This window comes from Gavialis gangeticus, unplaced genomic scaffold (genome assembly GCF_001723915.1).
Source record: "Gavialis gangeticus isolate Ggan-Ray unplaced genomic scaffold, GavGan_comp1, whole genome shotgun sequence".
Taxonomy (NCBI): Eukaryota; Metazoa; Chordata; order Crocodylia; family Gavialidae; genus Gavialis; species Gavialis gangeticus.
Genome location: NW_017728996.1, coordinates 27,725,152 through 27,743,799, shown reverse-complemented (window position 1 = coordinate 27,743,799; position 18,648 = coordinate 27,725,152). Strand labels below are relative to the sequence as shown.

General features: G+C 41.8%; 1 protein-coding gene across 2 annotated transcripts in view; it reads left to right on the top strand.

Annotated features, from left to right (window-relative positions):
• GLDN (gliomedin) overlaps window positions 1-18,648 on the top strand; it is a 68,356-nt gene that overhangs the window by 10,713 nt on the left and 38,995 nt on the right. For both annotated transcript variants that reach the window (XM_019504213.1, XM_019504214.1), the window contains exons 2-4: window positions 11,162-11,213; window positions 13,739-13,756; window positions 17,803-17,910. In XM_019504213.1, coding sequence (XP_019359758.1) covers window positions 11,162-11,213; window positions 13,739-13,756; window positions 17,803-17,910 — 178 coding nt within the window. The remainder of the gene's footprint in view (window positions 1-11,161; window positions 11,214-13,738; window positions 13,757-17,802; window positions 17,911-18,648) is intronic.

Here is an 18,648-nt window from a genome sequence, read left to right as displayed (position 1 = left end):
CGCACCAAAAGCCGTGCTGATGTCACGGCCAGCTCCACCCACTCGGGGCCCGCCTCCCGACATAGCGCCACTTATGGTTCTGCCCACCTGGAGCCCACCTCCTGCAACAGTGCCACCCATCACAGCTATGTCACCACCGCCGTATGTAACCCAACGCCTCCTGGAGGACGTACAGAGTAACCACAAGCATGAAAACGAAACTGAACCAAGCGCAAGCACGAGCATACCAACAGAAACCAATACGACCACAAGAAGCAACGCAACTGTAACCAACACGAACATGCCAACAAGCAACGAATCTAAGCCTGAACAGCAACCATCATCGGAATTAGTAACTGCATATCCCATCGCAGTTCAGAAGCTAGTAACTGGCCCTCAAGGCCAAGGAACGCAAATCACAGTAACCACACGCGCAAGAACTAGAGCCGAAATGAATGAACTTAAAAGAGAGACAGGTATAAAAAATGATGAAACCCCCATTGCATGGTTAGGGCGACTGGTAGCTGAGGCTGGGAATGAGACTGTAGACCAGGACAAAGCACTACAATTGGTACGAAGTGCAACGAAGTGGAGCTGAGCAAAGTTCGTTGACCCAGTGCCAGTACTGGCAAATTATTATTGGCCAATCCCAGTTCCAGCCCTAGCCGTCGAAGCCTTGCAGCAAAAAGTTCACACATGGCATAAAGGAGCAGCAAGCCAAGCCAACGCAACTACGTTAATTCGTGCTGTCATCGGGGCATCTTATGTCTTGTGGAACCCCACGCATCAAGCCTTGAACCTAACACCAGTTCAAGTGCAGGGAGCATGGCCTCATTGTTTTGTAACGAGCCCAGGAGATGTGCCCTGCCTCGCGGAAGCCATCAAAGTAGCAACGGAGATTTATGGAGGGAGTCAGAACATTACGGCCCGACTCCTATTAAGCTCCTTGATAAATGGCCCAGTAATCCACACGTTAGGGCAGCTGGATCAACTTCAAGGGGCTATGAAGCCGAAGGCCCAAAAGTCAGCATACCCCATCACCAACAGAGAACACGGATCCGTTTACTTGATCGAGGACTCTTCCACCCATTCTCAATGGGTAGATAAGAAACCACCGATTTGATATCAACGGCAACTAACCCGGAATTCACCACCGACGAAGAGATATCAAGCACTTCGAAACTCATCACAGCAACCCAGAAATCCATCATTGTCCCAGGCCAAGTATTCGCCCCTGCAAAGAACACTGACCGAAAGGGCCATGTTTGGATTTCTTTTGGGAAGATCTGGTTTGACCAAAGAAAAATTACGATTACTAGGAGACAAAAGCCAACGAGCCCTCGTGAAAGCATTAGGCTTCAGTGAGAGTAACAAGCCAAAAAACGAATAACGGCCGTTGGCACCAGTAAAGTGACTGGCGGCACAACGAACAATGAACCAAGCCAAAATGATGCAAAGCGACTCGAATCTGAACGAAATGGAACAAAATGAAGCGAACCGAACTCAAGCGGGCAGAAACCAAACGAACAACGAAACGAATCAAAACGCAGCAAATCGAACCGGAGTGAACCGAAACAAACCAAACGGAGCTGAAACGAACCAAAATGAAATTAAACGAACCAAATCGAAGCGAAGCGAAGCGAAGCAAAACAAAGCGAACCAAAGCAAAATGAACCGACGAACTACAAACCAAAATGAAACAAATCCAAGCAAAACGAACCAGAGCGAAACAAACAAAAAACGAAACCTGAAACCATAACCATTTCAACTGAAGGAGTGCAGGAAAGAGTTGGAGTTGAAAACATCAAGAAGAAAAATCGAAGCAATAACACGAAACAAGTAAAAAGCTGCCTGGAACCGAACATCATTGTAGCAGCCAACAACACGAAACTTTTTGATAACGACCCGCGACCATACGCAACGATCAAAGTTCAGGACCTTGACGAACCGAGTAACGTGACACTCACGAAGTTTTTACTAGACACAGGAGCCCAAGTAAATGTAATCAAGCCATCAGTTCCTCATCAACGGACAAACAAAGTGATGATGGCGCAAGGCCTAAACACAATAACAACAACAAATCGTGTGAAGTTTCTAGTCAAAGGCCACGGAAAACGCCTCGATGCGGTACTAGGGGGCATCAACCTCCTTGGAGTACCAGAAATTCGGATATTAGATTTGAAACATGAGGTGCTCAAAGCCTTACTGATTACGACGATACCTGACGACGAATGGCACAAACCGACTTTACGGATTAACTCAACCTGGAGGTATACCCCAATACCAACAAAATTACACCTCCAAGATCCCCTCGACGTTCTATTAGGAGGATTAGAAAAAAAAGGATCCATTACCCCAATACGCGCAAGCGCCTGACTGTCACCAGGATGGGGGATCCCCAAACCGGGAAAACCTAACGAGGTGCGCCTAGTAGTTGACTACAGGGAAGTAAACAAACGTTGCACCACATTGACACAAGCGACCCCCTGTACTCTGCTACAGAGCCTACGTGAAACAGCCGAATATCAAGCCAGCAATTGGACAGGAACAACCTTGGGTCTAAAAGATATGTTCTTTTCTATCCCCATTAATGACGCTGAGGGAATTTTGAACACGTGTGTCAGAGGGAAAATCTATCGATCGAACGTATGCCCACAGGGATACTGTAACGCCCCGGCGTTGGCTACTGGTGCAACAAACGACAGTCTGGAGAAATTCACTAAAAGTAACCCAGGAAGCGAACTCGTAAGAATCTGGAGCTATATCGACGATATTGCTATAATGGGAAGGAATAAAAATTTCATGAGGAAGATCACCAAGAGCTTAGTAAAACATCTAACCACCGACGGTTGGACTATAAACATGAAGAAATCCCAACTCGAACCATCGAACAACATCAATTTCCTCGGGACTACTTTCGATGGAGCCACACGACATGGGGTAACCCACAACAGTATCGACATTACTTTCTGGGAAAACAAAACCCTATTGACGAGAACAGACTTTCAGTCCCTGCTGGGATGGTTGAATTGGTTTCGCCATTACATCGCACCAGAACATTTGCCTATACTTACCCGAATCCAACGACAGATTTGAGAAAAGACCCGACAAAAGATACAATGGACCTTGAAGGATGCTGAGGCCTTAAAAGAACTTCTGACCGCTGTGAAAAATACGTCTCTACGTGCCATTGATTTCACTACGACATTAACGATCACAGTTGGTTTCACCAGAGAACACCTCTTCGCCACTGTGAAAAACTCCGAAGGAGACCTAATATACCTGGCGCATCGTACCATACAAGCAGCGCAACACCGATACGGCACGGTAGGGAAGACTCTTCTAGCGGCTCAGTTAGTCGAATCCTTGGCATCCGGAAGAGGAAGGCTAAAGGCAATAGGAGCAACCCTGCTACCTCGACTGTTACACGATCGACCAGACCTATGTTTCCAGGGAGAACAATCGACCTGGAGTACCATGGTATTAAACCACCTATACCATTGGCACAGCTGGAAGCGCGAGGACCTACCACCGGTTCCAACTACCAACGATATTCCGAACACTATTCTATACGGGATGACTGAACCCATGTGGATGGCCTCAGACGGCACCACGTGAGACGAAGGCAAATATGGCTTCTATTGCAGACATTGTTGAAACTACAAGATCTACCCTGGGTGTGAATCTGTCTAGAGGAACGAACTTTTAGGATTTAAAGAATAAGCCATCGCGTAAACAATCACGATGGGACTCTCCCAGTCCCTGTATTGGCAATCGACTCGCAATACTTTTACAGAAGTATGACGGGAACGGCCTCTCCGATGGAAAACCTTGGCTTGTGGAAAGAAGTATACGATTTACTTTCTAATTTTTCTGTACTACCTCTGATTAAGCACACAAGATCACACAGATCTGACACTGACCTAGTACACGACACCGTTGACAAGCTGCTAGAAAATCCATCTCGCACCAACTGCATAGTTGTGGCTGAAAGTATCCACAAAGAAGCGTGTACCAACGATGAAGTGTATATAGACCCATGTCTAACTTGGCTACATGAGAACTGGGGTCACCCAGGTCCTTGAGTCTGCCAACGAAAATGGAGCCGAAGAGCGGAAGACAACCCAACTTACGGAACCCGGAAAGATTGGACCCGAGTAGTACAAGCGTGTGAAGCTTGTGCAAAAGAAAAGTGCCATCCAACAAATAACTTTAAGGGTGCTTTAGACCCCAAAACTTTTGCACCAGGAAGATCATGGCAAGTGGACCTGTTAGGTCCCTTGCCCGGAGCTGCCATCCCAAATAAGGGGTTAATCGTTGTACACCTAGGAACATGGCAAATGACTGTTATACCTCTTAGAAAGACGCACGCGATGGCAGTAATAGCGGCCCTCACAGGTGTATTTGCTGTTTGGAAAGTACCAACTGATATTCAATCAGATGGGGGACCACCGTTTACCTCGTTGGCAATCGAGAAGTTTGCGAAGCTGCGCAACATTAACTGGCACCATCACCTGCCATATCACCCCCAGTCAAACGGGGTCGTGGAACGAGCAGTAGGCCTATACAAAGAGGCCTTGTGAGTAAAAGGACAAGGAAGTTATAAAAATTGGATTAAATTAAACCATGAAGTGCTAATGAATCTGAATTCTGAGAAGGAGCTTTGGACAGACAGAGAACCCAAACCTGCGGGACCTTGGAAATCCAAATTTAAACCGGCAGAACTTATTTGGGTCACCTTGCCAGATCCCAGGAATCGGCATCCAAAGGTCCTGAAAGGATCGATTAAAACAGCCGAGCGATATCCAAACACTTACTTGGTTAAGCTAGAGGAAAGTGGGCGAACCATACTGGCCCACCATAACTGGTTGGCCAGGCGATCTATTACAAATTCGATTTAGTAAGTCTGTCATAGAACAAGTTCTGTCCTGTTCTGTTTTATTGTTTCAGATTCTACCGAGTTCCTAGTAAAGACGGCTTGTAACTCGATCTCGCCACTCAGCTAACTGAGTCACCGGAAAGACATCGTTCAAGACAACAGACGAAGAAGGAGGAGACATCGGAAGAATGACAACCAAAAGTCAAAAGACTTTGTATATAATTATTATGGTTGTTTTATTTGGACAATTGACAGAACTGACTACCGAACTCGAATACCCGAGTGACCCAAATTAGAAAAATCACACAAGATGTCAATGCAGTATCTGGCATTGGACAAGGGTGGTTATCCTGGGTATTTAAATGGCTAGGGTGGGATGCTTCTTCTTGGTTGGTAAATTTGTTAACTCCTTTGTTATTGTTCTTATTTGTCTTGATAGTAATAATAACAATAGTAAGTTGTATTTTTCGAATTTTAAGACGAAAATTATCCAGTTTATCAGTGTATGTATATACGAGCATGCCGAATCATGTTAACTTTGAAAACGAAGACGAAGACAAATGCTGAACTAGAACTCCTGTGTTACCAGCAAGGGGGCATGTCGGGACCAAATTTTGAGTGTATGCTGATAACGCAGGGTTAAATCTGAATTTGCGCAGACAGGCCTGAGACAGTGGAAATTTCCACAGCATGCCCAGCATGTGCCCCCCGTATGACCTTAGGGCTTGTCAATCAAAGTTGACCTAGTTTGCAACAACGCGCATGCTCAGTCTTGCCAACTATGTGACGTAATTAGACCAGAAACTTCTCTCAGCAAAGCTACCTGATTGGCTGAAGGGTAGTCTTAAAAGGCTTGTGAGCCCCCGCCAAGGGGAGAGACCACACTCGACCTGGGAGCGGAGACTGCCTTGGCAGAGACTGTCTCATGGGGAGAGCGATCCATCCTGAGAGCAGAGGCTGTCTCGACAGGGACTGCTCCTCAGGAGGGCCTTTAGGCCCACTGGTCTCCTCATTGTTGCGGCTTTGCAAATCGTTTCAACTTGTTTTGTATTGACCCTCCAACTACCGAAACTTTTCTGGCCTGGCTACCGACCACGATCTTGATCAACCCAACCAGCATTGACCACCAACCTCGCTCCGGCATCAATCTTGGCATCGTCATCGACTACCCGTTTTGTCCACGTTGGACTGGCGTCACACCGTTTTCATGTGTTACAGTTCTGTTGTTCGTTTTCCCAATTCATGAGCTGTTGACCAGTCCTGGAACTATCGAGTTGGGCAGCCGCCCCTAGCCTCCGGGCTAGATAGCAAGGGCTCAGCTTGGGAACCCCGTGGACCAACAGACTCTTTTTGTTGTTCGTTAACCTTATACTGTAACTGAACAGGCAGGCTCGTCTGCCTACGCTTCATTATCTTGTAGCGTAAGTAAATAAATTCTGCTTTACTTGAGACCACACGAGTCCCGTACCGCTCAGACTCCTCGCCGCTAATCCCGCCTGTTCTGTACCAAAACCCTCGGCCCACCGTGACCTTGGGGCTGCTGTTCCCCGACAACACTGTTCTATTTTAGAGCTGCTTGGAAGATGTCAACAATTGAGTTTGGTGGCAACTTTTGAGGTTGCAGAATTTGTTGTCATTCTGTGTTAGAAAAAAACAAAATGTTTGAATGTTTTTGTAAAAGTGGCATTGGAACATGCCTTATGGCTTAGGAGCATGGAAGATCCAAGTGTAAATCACCTCTCTGCCTGAAACAGTGAACATGGTTGAAAAATTCTGCTTTAAATAAAGCAAAGCAGGAACTTGAACCTGGATTGGTCAAGGCATAGGCTTCCCAGGCCTCAACTCAACAAAATTCCTTGTCATGGAAAATATTTTGATTCTTTCTTTCCTGCTTCCCTGTGCATAACACAAATCACTGTTTGCTAAGCTGTTCGCACATTTCCATCCTTAGGAGACAGTCCTGTGAACATTCAAGTATAGGAACAACTTCATTTTCATTTGTTATCCTATTGATTTATTTTGCTGGATTTCAGTGGAACTACTGCTTGAAAATGTGAGTGATTTTGAAGTTGTTGAAGAAGTGGCTCAATATTACCCTTATATTGAGGAGACTGCTACAACATATAATCACTACAATATAGTTGTAAGATTCTGTAGGAAAGCAGGAAATGGTGTCCTTTTGGGTAGTCTTTTTTGAAAATCAAACTTGTGAAAGTGCTCTGCATTTTTTTCAGCCATTGAGTATAGAGAAATGAGTAGTTTTGCATATGCTATAGTAATTCAAAGTTTGGGGAGACAAGATGAGGTGTTTTGACCAACTATATGAAAAAGTAAACGTTAATTTTGATTCTTGCAAAATAGACTTTATTAGACCCAGTCATTAGCAGCCATTAATACCAGAGCCATGAAAACTGGTTTGCTTTTCTCGCTCTCATTTTCTGATTGGGTCTGGTAGGCAGAGTTAATGGTTGCATTTGATATAATGCTTTACTGAGTAAACAGGGCTTATTTCTCTAGTTGTTGATCTTCAAGAGGAATGCTTTAGTTTCAGGTAACAGGTTGCATTTACTTTCAGCGCTGTTTTTTCTAAAAAGTGTATCTGATTTTAAGAGGCTGGAAATAGGATCTGGAATCTGGCAAGTCTGCCAGTGTAGAGGGAGAACAGCTTTGACAGGAAATACTTGGAGCTACATGGGAAGTAATTCCACTGAAACTGAACAACTGTGAGACCTGCTGGTGTGTGGTATCTGACTAGCTTATCTGAATAGATTCATGGCATTTTCTATTGTTATCAGTTTTGTCTTTTAGAGAAAAAATGCTGCTCTCAGGCAACTTTTTAATGCTGAAACCAGATGGTCACTTATATCTGTACCTCTCATCTTCTAATTCACCTTGAATGAGGCAGGCATTCATAAACTGTGAAGAGTGATAGGCTTCTAACTTCATCATGCTATATCCAGCAGTTCCTCTGTAGATGCTATTTCCTGTGGCATACTTGCTTCTTGTGCCATATGTGGTTACACAGTAACCAAGATTACATTGCTTTGCCAAAATACTCTGTTGAGGTAATTGGATGCAGTGACTTCAGCAATCTCAGCAAAGCCATTCAAATTAAAATGCCATTTGAATTGAAAAATATTTGGAGTACTTGGCATGCTGTAAATTCTAGTATGGAAATTAAGTTTTAGGAAAATTCAAGAAAATCCTAACATGGAAAAAATATTAGCTATTCTTAGCTAAGCTGAATTAATGTCTAAACCTCTTAAATAAAAAAGCTGTATTAATACAGTTGGTTGAAATTCAATAATCAACATTTATTTAATAGAATTAATGTCTTTGAATGCTTATGCTACATTCTGTGACGTCATGTTGCCAAAATAATTCATTTACCTAAACCAACTACAGTAATCATTCACAGTGTTAATGATGAATGAATTAGAAGATAAAGATTGTAATCAATTTACCTTAGTTGGCAAGACTGAGTCAGGACCTTCCTTCACCTTTTAGACTGACGTCTACTTGTTAGAGCTGTTCAAGTGTCTCTCATGTAGCTAACTGCTTAATGTGTTGATGTAATTATTTTCCCATCACATCCGCTGCCATCTCTACTAGTGAAATAATCTGGGGCTGAGTAAAGAGGGCTGAGTAAAGAGGGAAGATGACATCCTTAGCCTTGTTCAAGATGCCTCGGTAGATGCATGCCAATGTTTGGTTAGCTCTGCCAGCTACATCTTTGCATTGGTGGCTCATGTTCATTTTGTTTTCTATCACACACCCAGGTCTTGTTCAGATGTGGTGCTAGCAAGTGCAGTACTGCTGAGCCTGTAAGTGTGTTGTGGATTATTTCTCCCCTGATGGAACACTTTACATTTCTCCACATTAAATGACATCAGGTTGAGGTCTGCCCATCTTGCAAGTGTGTCCAGGTCAGCCTGTATTGTCAGTCTGTCTTCAAGTATGACCACGTGCCCCCATAGTTTGCCAGCCTGTCTTCGAGTGTTGCTGTTGGCAGAAGATCGTAACAAAGACTTGGCTTAAGAATTTTTTGGCTGATGGTTGCTGTTTGCAGTACTACAAAGTTTTACATGACTGTGTGCTTGTCTGTGGTTATTTGAAAGAAGGATGGGAGAGCTGTACAAGAAGACTTAGGAGGTGATGAAAGATGCTGTATAGACAGCCTTACAGACTGAAATTCCCCATTTACACAAGAGGTAGAGTAGAGAAAATGGTTGAATAAGCTTCCCCATGCTCCTCAGCTACAGAATCTTACCTCTTGAGTTACGAGAGATCTGATAGTTGTAAATCCTCTGTTTCCCTGAATGAGTCTGCCTAAAAGAGGGCTCACTACAGCCAAATTTAGTGGTAGTTTTTAACATGTCTAGTATGAGTTACATACAGACCCCAATCATACAGCCCTTTGAAAAGAGAGCACGTAGTTATAGCATTTTCTTCATCAATGATCTGGAAGATGGAATGGAGTGCAACTCAGCCACCTTGCAAGTGACACTAAGCTGGGGGGAATAGTAGACACTGAAGGGTAGCTTGGATTCAGAGAGACCTAGACAAATTGGAGGATGGGACCAAAATAAATCTCATGTGGTTCAATAAAGACAAGTGCAAAGTCCTGCACTTGGGACAGAACAGTCCCATGCACCACTACAGGCTAGGGACTGACTGGGCAGCAGCTCTGCAGAAAAGGACCTGGGGGTTACAGTGGCCAATAAGATGGACATAGGCCACCGGTGTGCCCTTGTTGTGAAGAAGGCTAACGGCATCCTGGGCTGCACTGGTAGGTGTGTTGCCAGCAGATTGAGGGAAGTGATTCTTCCCCTGTATTTGGCACTGGTAAAGCCACATCTGGAGTACTGTGTCCAGTTTTGCCTCTCACATCCCCCCACATTACAGAAGGGATGTAGAGGAGTTGGAGAGAAACCAGCGGAGGGCAACAAAAATCGTTCGGGCCTGGGGCATATGACTTCTGAGGAGAGGCTGAGGGAACTGCACTTATTTAGTCTGGGGAAGGGAAGGCTGAGAGGGGATTTAATATCAGCCTTCAACTACCTGAAGGAGGGATCCAAAGAGGATGGAGCTGGACTGTTCTGAGTGGTGGCAGATGACAGAACAAGGAGCAATAGTCTCAAGTTGCAGCAAGGGAAGTTTAGGTTAGATATTAGGAAAAACTCTCACAAGGAGGGTAGTAAGGCATTGGAACAGCTTGTGAAATCTTCATCCTTGGAGGTTTTTAAGACCTGGCTAGACAGAGCCTTGGCTGGGATGATATGTTTGGGGCTGGTCCTGCTTTGAGCAGGTGGCTGGACCAGGTGACTTCCTGAGGTCCCTTCCAACTCTAATTTTCTATGATTCTGTGGTTCAATATGTATGTATATTCATGCATGTTGAATGGAGGCACTGTTTTTCACCAGGATCAATGAAGGATGGAGGTCAGACTCTGTGTCTCCTTTGGGATTTCTAAAAAAAATCTGATTTATTGAGTGCAGTGGATGAGACATATAGTGGGAATGTTTGGTAGCTGTCTATGATCCTGCAAGATGCTGAATGCTACATGCTACCATTAAAATGCATGGGTTTTGAAAGAGTTCATCACGTCGCAGGACTGAATGTTTTACTAGGACGATACTCATCTGTTTTGAAGTAAATAAAGGAAGTGTAGAAGAGAACAATATGCACCAGTGGGCATACCTACAACTTAACATTTTACTAGATGTTTTCCTTAAGGTAGTAAATGTTACTCCTGTCTAGAGTACAAACATCAGAACAAATTTATTTGCTCTGTTTTGGGATGTATGTGCCTCCCCACTATCATAGCTTCTTAGTGCCAGGAACGGATGAAATTCTAGCGCTTTCAATCCTGATTTATATTGCTGCCCTCTCTCATATTAAATAAAGCAATTATTAACGATCACTGTATACAGCTGGTAAACAAGATGAGCTATTGCATGTTGGTATAATAAGGTGTCAGACTTAATACTCTGATTACATCAAGAGTTGCAGTATCTTTTAAAAATATTTTCATATCTGTTAAAATGGTACAATGCGCAGGTTCTGAAAAGTAGAATTGTTACAAAAGACACATCTAGTGAAAAACGTAATTATTGCCTAAATATTTTGTTCTTATTTTAGAAGGGTTGTAAAGTGTTAAAACATAGTTCTAAAGCAGATAATTACTTTTTGCATTGTAGTCACATACAGGAATGAAGCAGACCAGAGATGTGGTGGTTGGTTTTCCTGTGGTAACTGATACTGTGTGTATTGTTGTAAACTTTACTTTCTTTGCTGTATTAGGTTCGGGTGATGGTGGATTTATGTAACAGCACAAAAGGGATATGCTTAACAGGTACGTCAACAAATACTCGTGTAAACATTGCACTAATCCTGTTTTTTCTGTTGAAATGTATTTGGGAGAAATAAGCTTGAGAAAAAAAACAGTTTGAAATACCAAAGAATGATGCTGACAGCACGACTAAAAATATACAGTATCTTTGGTTTTATACCTTTTAAGGAGATGAATAAGAAATACTATAGTAATAGCAATAATACCTACCTGTTGTAGGTGCAATGTCCCTAGAGACATTGTTACTTGAGGTATGTTTTTGAGAGTCTACCCCTTCAGAGCTCATTACAGAATTGGGGATTTTGTAAAGATACTTAATCCTAAATTGTTAATAATAACTTTGTGGTGTTATATGAGCACTGATGACAGGTCTCTAGGTCAGCATGTCTAGACACACAGGGAAAAGGATAGGGGTCTCCTGTCACTATTGCAACTGCCATGGTTCAGGTAGGGTGGAGTTGGTGGACTCTGAAGGGTGATGTTTTCAGTTGTCCTTGAGCAAAAAAAGATGATCAAGAGACTCATATGAAATTGGTTTCTTGGGAATGCAACAGGGGTTCAGAACTCCCATTGATGCGGCAGTTGGAAGACATGAAAACTTTTTATGTACCCTGGGAAAACCAGAAAATAAGACGCTAACCAAGAGCTGAGAGCTGCATCTCAGCTTTGCTAGCAAAGTATACAGTTGGCAGTCACTTGCTCTGACTGAGGTTTGAAAATAAGAGAATGAACCCTTTGGGGTTTATTCAGCAAAAGGGTTAAGGTGATTTGCAGTCTGGTCTAAACTGCAGTTCCATCGCTTTAATACCTATTCTCAGGATAGAGAAGATGCTAGAGACAAAAACACCTTGCAATTGCAGATGGAATTTGCAGGTGGAATTTGACTCTAACAAAGACTGCGCTGCAGACAAGTACATGTTAAAAGCATCTTGCTTTGGATTTCAGAGTTCTGTATTTGCACTGCTCTGTGCCTGCTAGGTCCCTTTGCATGGACTCCATGTTCCTTCATTACAGATTGAATCATACTCCACTAACCTTATTAATTTTAAGCTTCCTACACTATAGATTTTGGTTACATGAAGTTTATTACTTTTGAAATACTTTTCCCACTTATATTACTATGAACAGACATTCAGGATTCTCAGTGAATTCAAGGTGATTTAGAGCACCAAGAGAGAAATTGCATGGGGGGGGGGGCGGGTGGAGGGGTAGAGAGGGAACAGGCACTTCTGGCAGATTGTCTGAAGGGATTTACTGTTATCTACCAAGATGGGTAAAAACTGCAAGCATTAATTAACTACAGTGTTAATGTTAGTCTGAAACATGCTCCACTCTGCTAAGCAATGAGTATACTGAACTTCTTGAAGTTCTCAGGTATAAAGTGAGAGAATTAGTTATTTTAATAATGCTTATTTAGAGGACTTTTATAAACAATTGTGTAGGCCTGGTAGAATGTATAATGAATATGGTTCTTTAATTACAGCAGTAATCTATTGTATTTCCCCATACTTCCTTGTTTTTGGTTTGCTTTGTTTTAGTTTTATATATAACATGTACCAGAAATCCTGAAGGATAAATAACATGCCACTTCTTATACCAGTGTTTTTATGTTAATAATTTACTTCTGCCAGGTAAGAATCATGGGCTTGCATCTCATTTACATTAAGGCCCCTTTACATTGATCTGTCAGTTTGAAGAGTCTTTAAAGTACTTCCAAGTGCCACCTATTATCATTTACAGTGTTAAAGGAGATAGCAGAAATATGGATGGAAGATGGATGATAATTTTTATTTACCCAGAGGAGAACTGGCTTAGACATAGTCAAAGTTACAGAGCCGAATTGGCAAGCTTTCCCTAGTTTCCCTTTATTACGTATGTTCCTTGAATAACTAAAAACAAATCCAGTATCTAACGTTATCCAGTAGGGAATTTCTATGAGCAAGTAAATCCATTCCAGAAGAGAGAGTGATTTAAATGTAAAATAAGCCATTTTTTTGGCCTGTAGTTGTAAAAGCTTGTTTCAAACATCTGAATTCCTTGTGAAGACGCACACAAGTGTGTCCTTTTACTGAATGTTTTCTAAGGATTTTTTTTCCTCATGGCATTCACAACACTCCTCTTGAAGTATAGAGTCATTTTATCACTGCCCCAAGTATGGAACAACAATTCCTGGATTATTTTGGTCTACATTACCGGAAGAGCATAGAAACCTCTCTAATTAATTCATTCAACTGCACTGAGATTATACTGCAGAGACTGTTCTTTGTCAAATCTTTATCAATGGAAGTTTAAGACATGACTGGTCTTGGGATGCAAAAACGGGTATTTTATAATTGCTGTAGGCATAATCTTTCAGCAAGTATAGTTGGGTCTGCACTAATGCCACAGTAGTTATTTTAATACAAAATAGTTAGGCCCATAGGTCCCAGATATAATGCTAATCAGTTGAGTTTAGCTTTTGTTTTACTTCTGTTGTTACGCTCATTTTGTTTCTCTCTCTTGTGTTCTTTTACTTGTTTGTGCTTTAGGACCCCCCGGCCCTCCAGGTAAGATACCCTTTCAGCTGTAATACTATAGGCATATTGATATGGTTACAGGTTTAAAAATAAGCATATAGAAAAAATATCTGTGACAAAAGTAGTTTTGCATTACTGAATAGTATAAGGGAGGAATGAATTAATACATTTCCTGAAGACTAGCCCTTTATTGTGATTTAATTAACATTTCTCAAGAGAGGGAAAAAAAATACTTGAATGCTGGATATTTGGAAGTTCTTGTAGCTTGACTTCAATGTGCCTAGAGGTTGTAATGTTTGTGTAGAGGAAAATCAATTCTGCTCTTTTCTCTGTCTATTCTTATGAGGCTCCTGTCATTATCTAACTGTTTTAGTGATTTTTGCTTTAACTGCCAGCTGATCTTAGGGTGTCATGCCCGTCCACTAACACATTACTCTCAGTATTTTTAGCTATTTCCATGAATTAACTGTAATAACTTGAGAGCTTCAGATATATGCTATAGAAGTACAAAAAGTGCTTTGCAAATGTTAACAACTTCATCTTTGCAACCTTTGTGCAGGATAAATGGTTGTTTTCTTTTTCTTAGGGCAGTTCCATTTTTCAGTTTAAAGTCATTCAGGTCTAAATGCTTTGAATTTTAAAATGGAATGCCTAAGTTACTTTATGCTCAGCATTGTGCTTCACTGCTTCTTTCCCAATAAGGCATGCAGCAGTGGGCTCTGGGAAGTAGCTTTCTGTCTTGTACAGAAAATCTGATTAGGTCTTCCATGCAGAGGCTAATACCAGTATGAGGGCTGCACCAGACCTTTGCCTATAATTGTTGCCTGGTTTGGGCTTTAATAGTACCAGCCCAATAGAAGCAGAGTCAGGACAGCAGTGACACCAGTTCAGAAGGTGAAAGTGAAGGTGAGTGTGGAAAGCCTGTTCCACACTGGGGGCAGAGGGACAGCAGTCCCACGTTTGTATTTGATTACCAGGATACTTAACTATTTTATAGATGGGGAATCTGAAGAGGTTAAAGGTCCAGATTTTTAAAGGGGCTTGCTAAATAGGCAGAGAAGGATTAAACTTCACCATCCAGCTTCTATTCATGTTTTTAAAACCAGAGCTTAGGCAACTTGTAAGTCCCTTTGATGCCTAATTTTGGCATTTTCAGTCTAACCCTTATTCGTGCTGCCACAACACAGCCAGTGAGCTGTTTGGAGTAGAAGATGAAGATGGGCTCTGAAGCAGTTCTAGTAAACTATGCAAGGGAATGTCTGCCTCGCCAGCATGTCCCAGTCCTGCAGAGGTGCTCTGTGCATGCCGCAACCTGTCCACTTTTAAACCTGCCTGGTTTAAAAGCGTGACCCCATACCTGCTTAAATGTATGAGAAGGGATATAATTGGATAATGTATAATTGGAATAGTCTGGTGATTCTGGCTATTTTAACTTCAACATGTTGTTATTCTTATATGAATATTTCTGACAATCATGTAGAATCCTTCAGCCATTTATTAGCAAATACACCCACTCCAAACAATAAGGCAATTATTTCAATAATATGTTTTCCATCATAAAATTATTTTTTTCTGAATAAAATGAATGCTATATCCATAAGGAATTAATTAAATACTAATTATTTTGAAATGCATAATATAAGCTAGACACATGTCTGCATGTGTTTGCACATATGTCAGCTATTATTTTTGTTATTCATTTCAAGTAATTAATACTTTAATTAATTTCATTTGTTCATTGTTTATTTCATAATCAAATCTTGACTAATGCTTTTCTTTTACTGGAGAATTTCTTTTGTGCTCAGCTGGTCTAATAAATGGACATACAATATGATGCACTACTTTTTCATTTAGAGGGATTTTTTGAGGTACCAGTATGTATTCTTCAACATTCATGTCCTTCGGCATCTACCATTCACAATAAACAGGGGTGGTTCTAAGAAGGTCAATTTGTTTATGTGTAATTGCTATTTAAGGATAGTTCCTCTGGTTCTGTACATGTTTTTTTTCACATTTGGGTTCTGATTCAGGTAAACAGTTAAGCACTTATTTAAGTCCTGTTAGGTCAATAGGAGTAAAGATGTGCTCTAAGGTTAAGCATATATTAAGCACTCTTTATAGACAAGGATGCATCCCTGAATCAGGTCCTTAAAATTATGTTCAGTTTAGTTTATTACAGCAGAGGTCCTAACACTGGTATAAGAAACAGGAGGTATGAAGTCTAGATCTAATGATAAAGATAGGGATGGCAAAATTCATGCTGTTGAATTTAAACCAGAACCTTCCTTCCCCCCAAATGTATGAATATCCTCTGTAAAGTAACGTGTGCAAAAGCTGAGGGGTAGGAGGCTTTAGAAACAGCAGCTTTGAGAATAACTGTGAAAACTTCGAAGTTCAAATTCCCTCTGATTTCAGTCAAATGCAATTTGTGGGCTGCTGCGTGTGTTCCATTTTATTCCCTTGGTAGTCCCAGAAGTAGGGCAGGGATTAGGTTCAAACAGGAATATTTATTGTTTGCAGAGTGCAGGCTTCAATCTACTGAAAAGTAGAGGGTGCTCAATCACGTTTTCCTTTAACCAGTGGTTTAAATTGAAGGGAGCAAATGTTTGGTCTAACTTCAAAAGATTTATAAAATCCATAACTTAAGAAACAGTTGTAGTTTCTCACACTGTTGTGTTTTCATTTTCCTAGTAAAAACCAAAATGCTGGTCATCAAAGCAAGGTAGAGTAAGTGGGCCTTGAGCATGGGAGCAAGACACAGTTTAGGTTAGGCAGTTGTTTCTTTTCAAACCCATGGTAGAGCAAAGAACACCAGCACAAATGCAACTATGTCCCATGGGCTGTGACAATAGCCCCTGCTGTGGCATGTCCCCCATTTCACTGGTCACCCCTCTTTCCTCAATTCCCTTGTCCCGTACAGAGGGTGGATAAGGAGCACTGCTGCGTGTTACCAAATGCTTGCGCAGTTGTATTGTACTTCACCTCCTATTCCACGCTCAGCAGAACTGCACTGGTTTTATTGTATTTTGGGGACTTTTCGTTTCAGATTTCATTCTCAAATACTGTCTTGAATCAAAGCATTAAATGGATAAAATAGACTTTTGGTTTTGGACTTTTGACTTCTTTTTCTTATGTCCCCTTATTTCATTCTCTGTTTCCCTTCTCACTTGACTGACTTCCAGCTACAGGGGCAATTACTTGCCTTCTTTTCTTGCTGCTTTAATTGCAATTCTTTCTTGCCACCTTTCCTCCTATATCTGGCCATCTGCAGTTTGGCAGTACCTAATCATTCTAACTGGTAGGGGATTGTTATCATCACTTTAGTGAGAGGTTAGTTGGTGCCAGAGAAGTTACAGGAGATTAGTCCAAGACCACACAGTTAGGGGCAGAGCCAGGAACAGATTAGAACTCCTACTTCTTTCTTGGTGTTTCTCTACCAACTTTCAGTGACAGCTTGTTAGAAACAGGCCTGGCAACCTTATTCCATAGTTTTATAATCCTTCTCCCATCCAGCCAAAGATGGTCCTGTCTCCACTATTTTAGACCCTCGTTTTGTAAGCCCAGGGACCAGAATCAAACTGTTTTTTTACTGGGCTTTCTTCAAAACGTATAGCACCAATTTGTCAGTGACAGTTTTGTGAAATGCTTGTGATATCTTAGGGCATTTATACACATGCTTCGGTGGTGAGTGTGGGGGGACACTTTAATTAGAGTGGCTCATGGAGGGTTGCTTTAAGTAAACCTCATTCAATGAGCATCCACGCTGCCATTTTTAAGTGAGGGGACACTGATACATGAGACACTGGAGTCTGCTGGAGTGCAGTAATTACCATGTTTCAGCAGACTTGATTAATTGTACATTCCACAGTGCCAAAGTGCCTCACTCATTTTGGTTTACACATTGGTGTCAGAAAATGGATGAACAGAATTTGCAGTGGAGGATATGCCATACTTTGAAACCCAATAATGGCAGGTTTTAGATATCTGCTATGTAATAAGTGCAGCAACTTTAAGGATGGAAAAATGTTAATGGTTTTCAATTGCTGAACATGATTTTGTCCTGTTGGTTTGTTCAGGGCCCCCTGGACTCGACGGATTACCTGGCTATAATGGAACTGATGGAATTCCAGGCCTCCCAGGGCCTAAGGGGGAACCAGGAGTAAATGGAAGAAGAGGAAAAATAGGTACTTTGACAGACAGTTTAATAAAGCCTTCCTTAATACTGTACACTTGTATTGTAGGTGCTGGACATAGGAAATAAAATTAAGTATATGGTGAATTTTGTTTATAGACATCTAATAGGGGAGAGTTCTGCCCTTGCTGACATAGACATAGCTTCCATTGACTTTACCACCTTTAAATCAGTTTGACTTCATGGACTTCTGTGTTGCCATCACTCCAGATTTATGCTGCACTGAGGCCATAGTAGACATAGTATAGTATACTCACTAGTTAGAGGTGCACAATAGGGTTCAAAACATGGTTGAGGCTCCAGGAGCTACCATAATGTAAATTAGTGGGGCTGGCCTGCACTCTAACAATACTTTGCACTACTGTATGCCATTTATGAGGACCCAAAATGTGATTGGAAACATTCACCTTCCCCAAAACAGCAGCATGAATGAACACGTAGGAGAGAGGTTATATGTTGTTAAGTGTATACATGACCATGGCCAAAAGGGAATAGTGTTCCAGCTTCTTGCAGTGACCTGAATTCTCCAGTGTGGCCAAGGAGCACTGGGCCCAGAGACCCTGATGCATTTACTGTGCTGACTGGAGGGTGGGACCAAACGGTTCACTGTTCACATCAGAACAAGTATGTGAAAGAAACATTATTCATCTCCTGTCTACCTAGCACAGTAGTCTCTACTTAAAACTTACCATTAAGAAACACATTCAGTTTGTTTAATCTTATTTGGCAG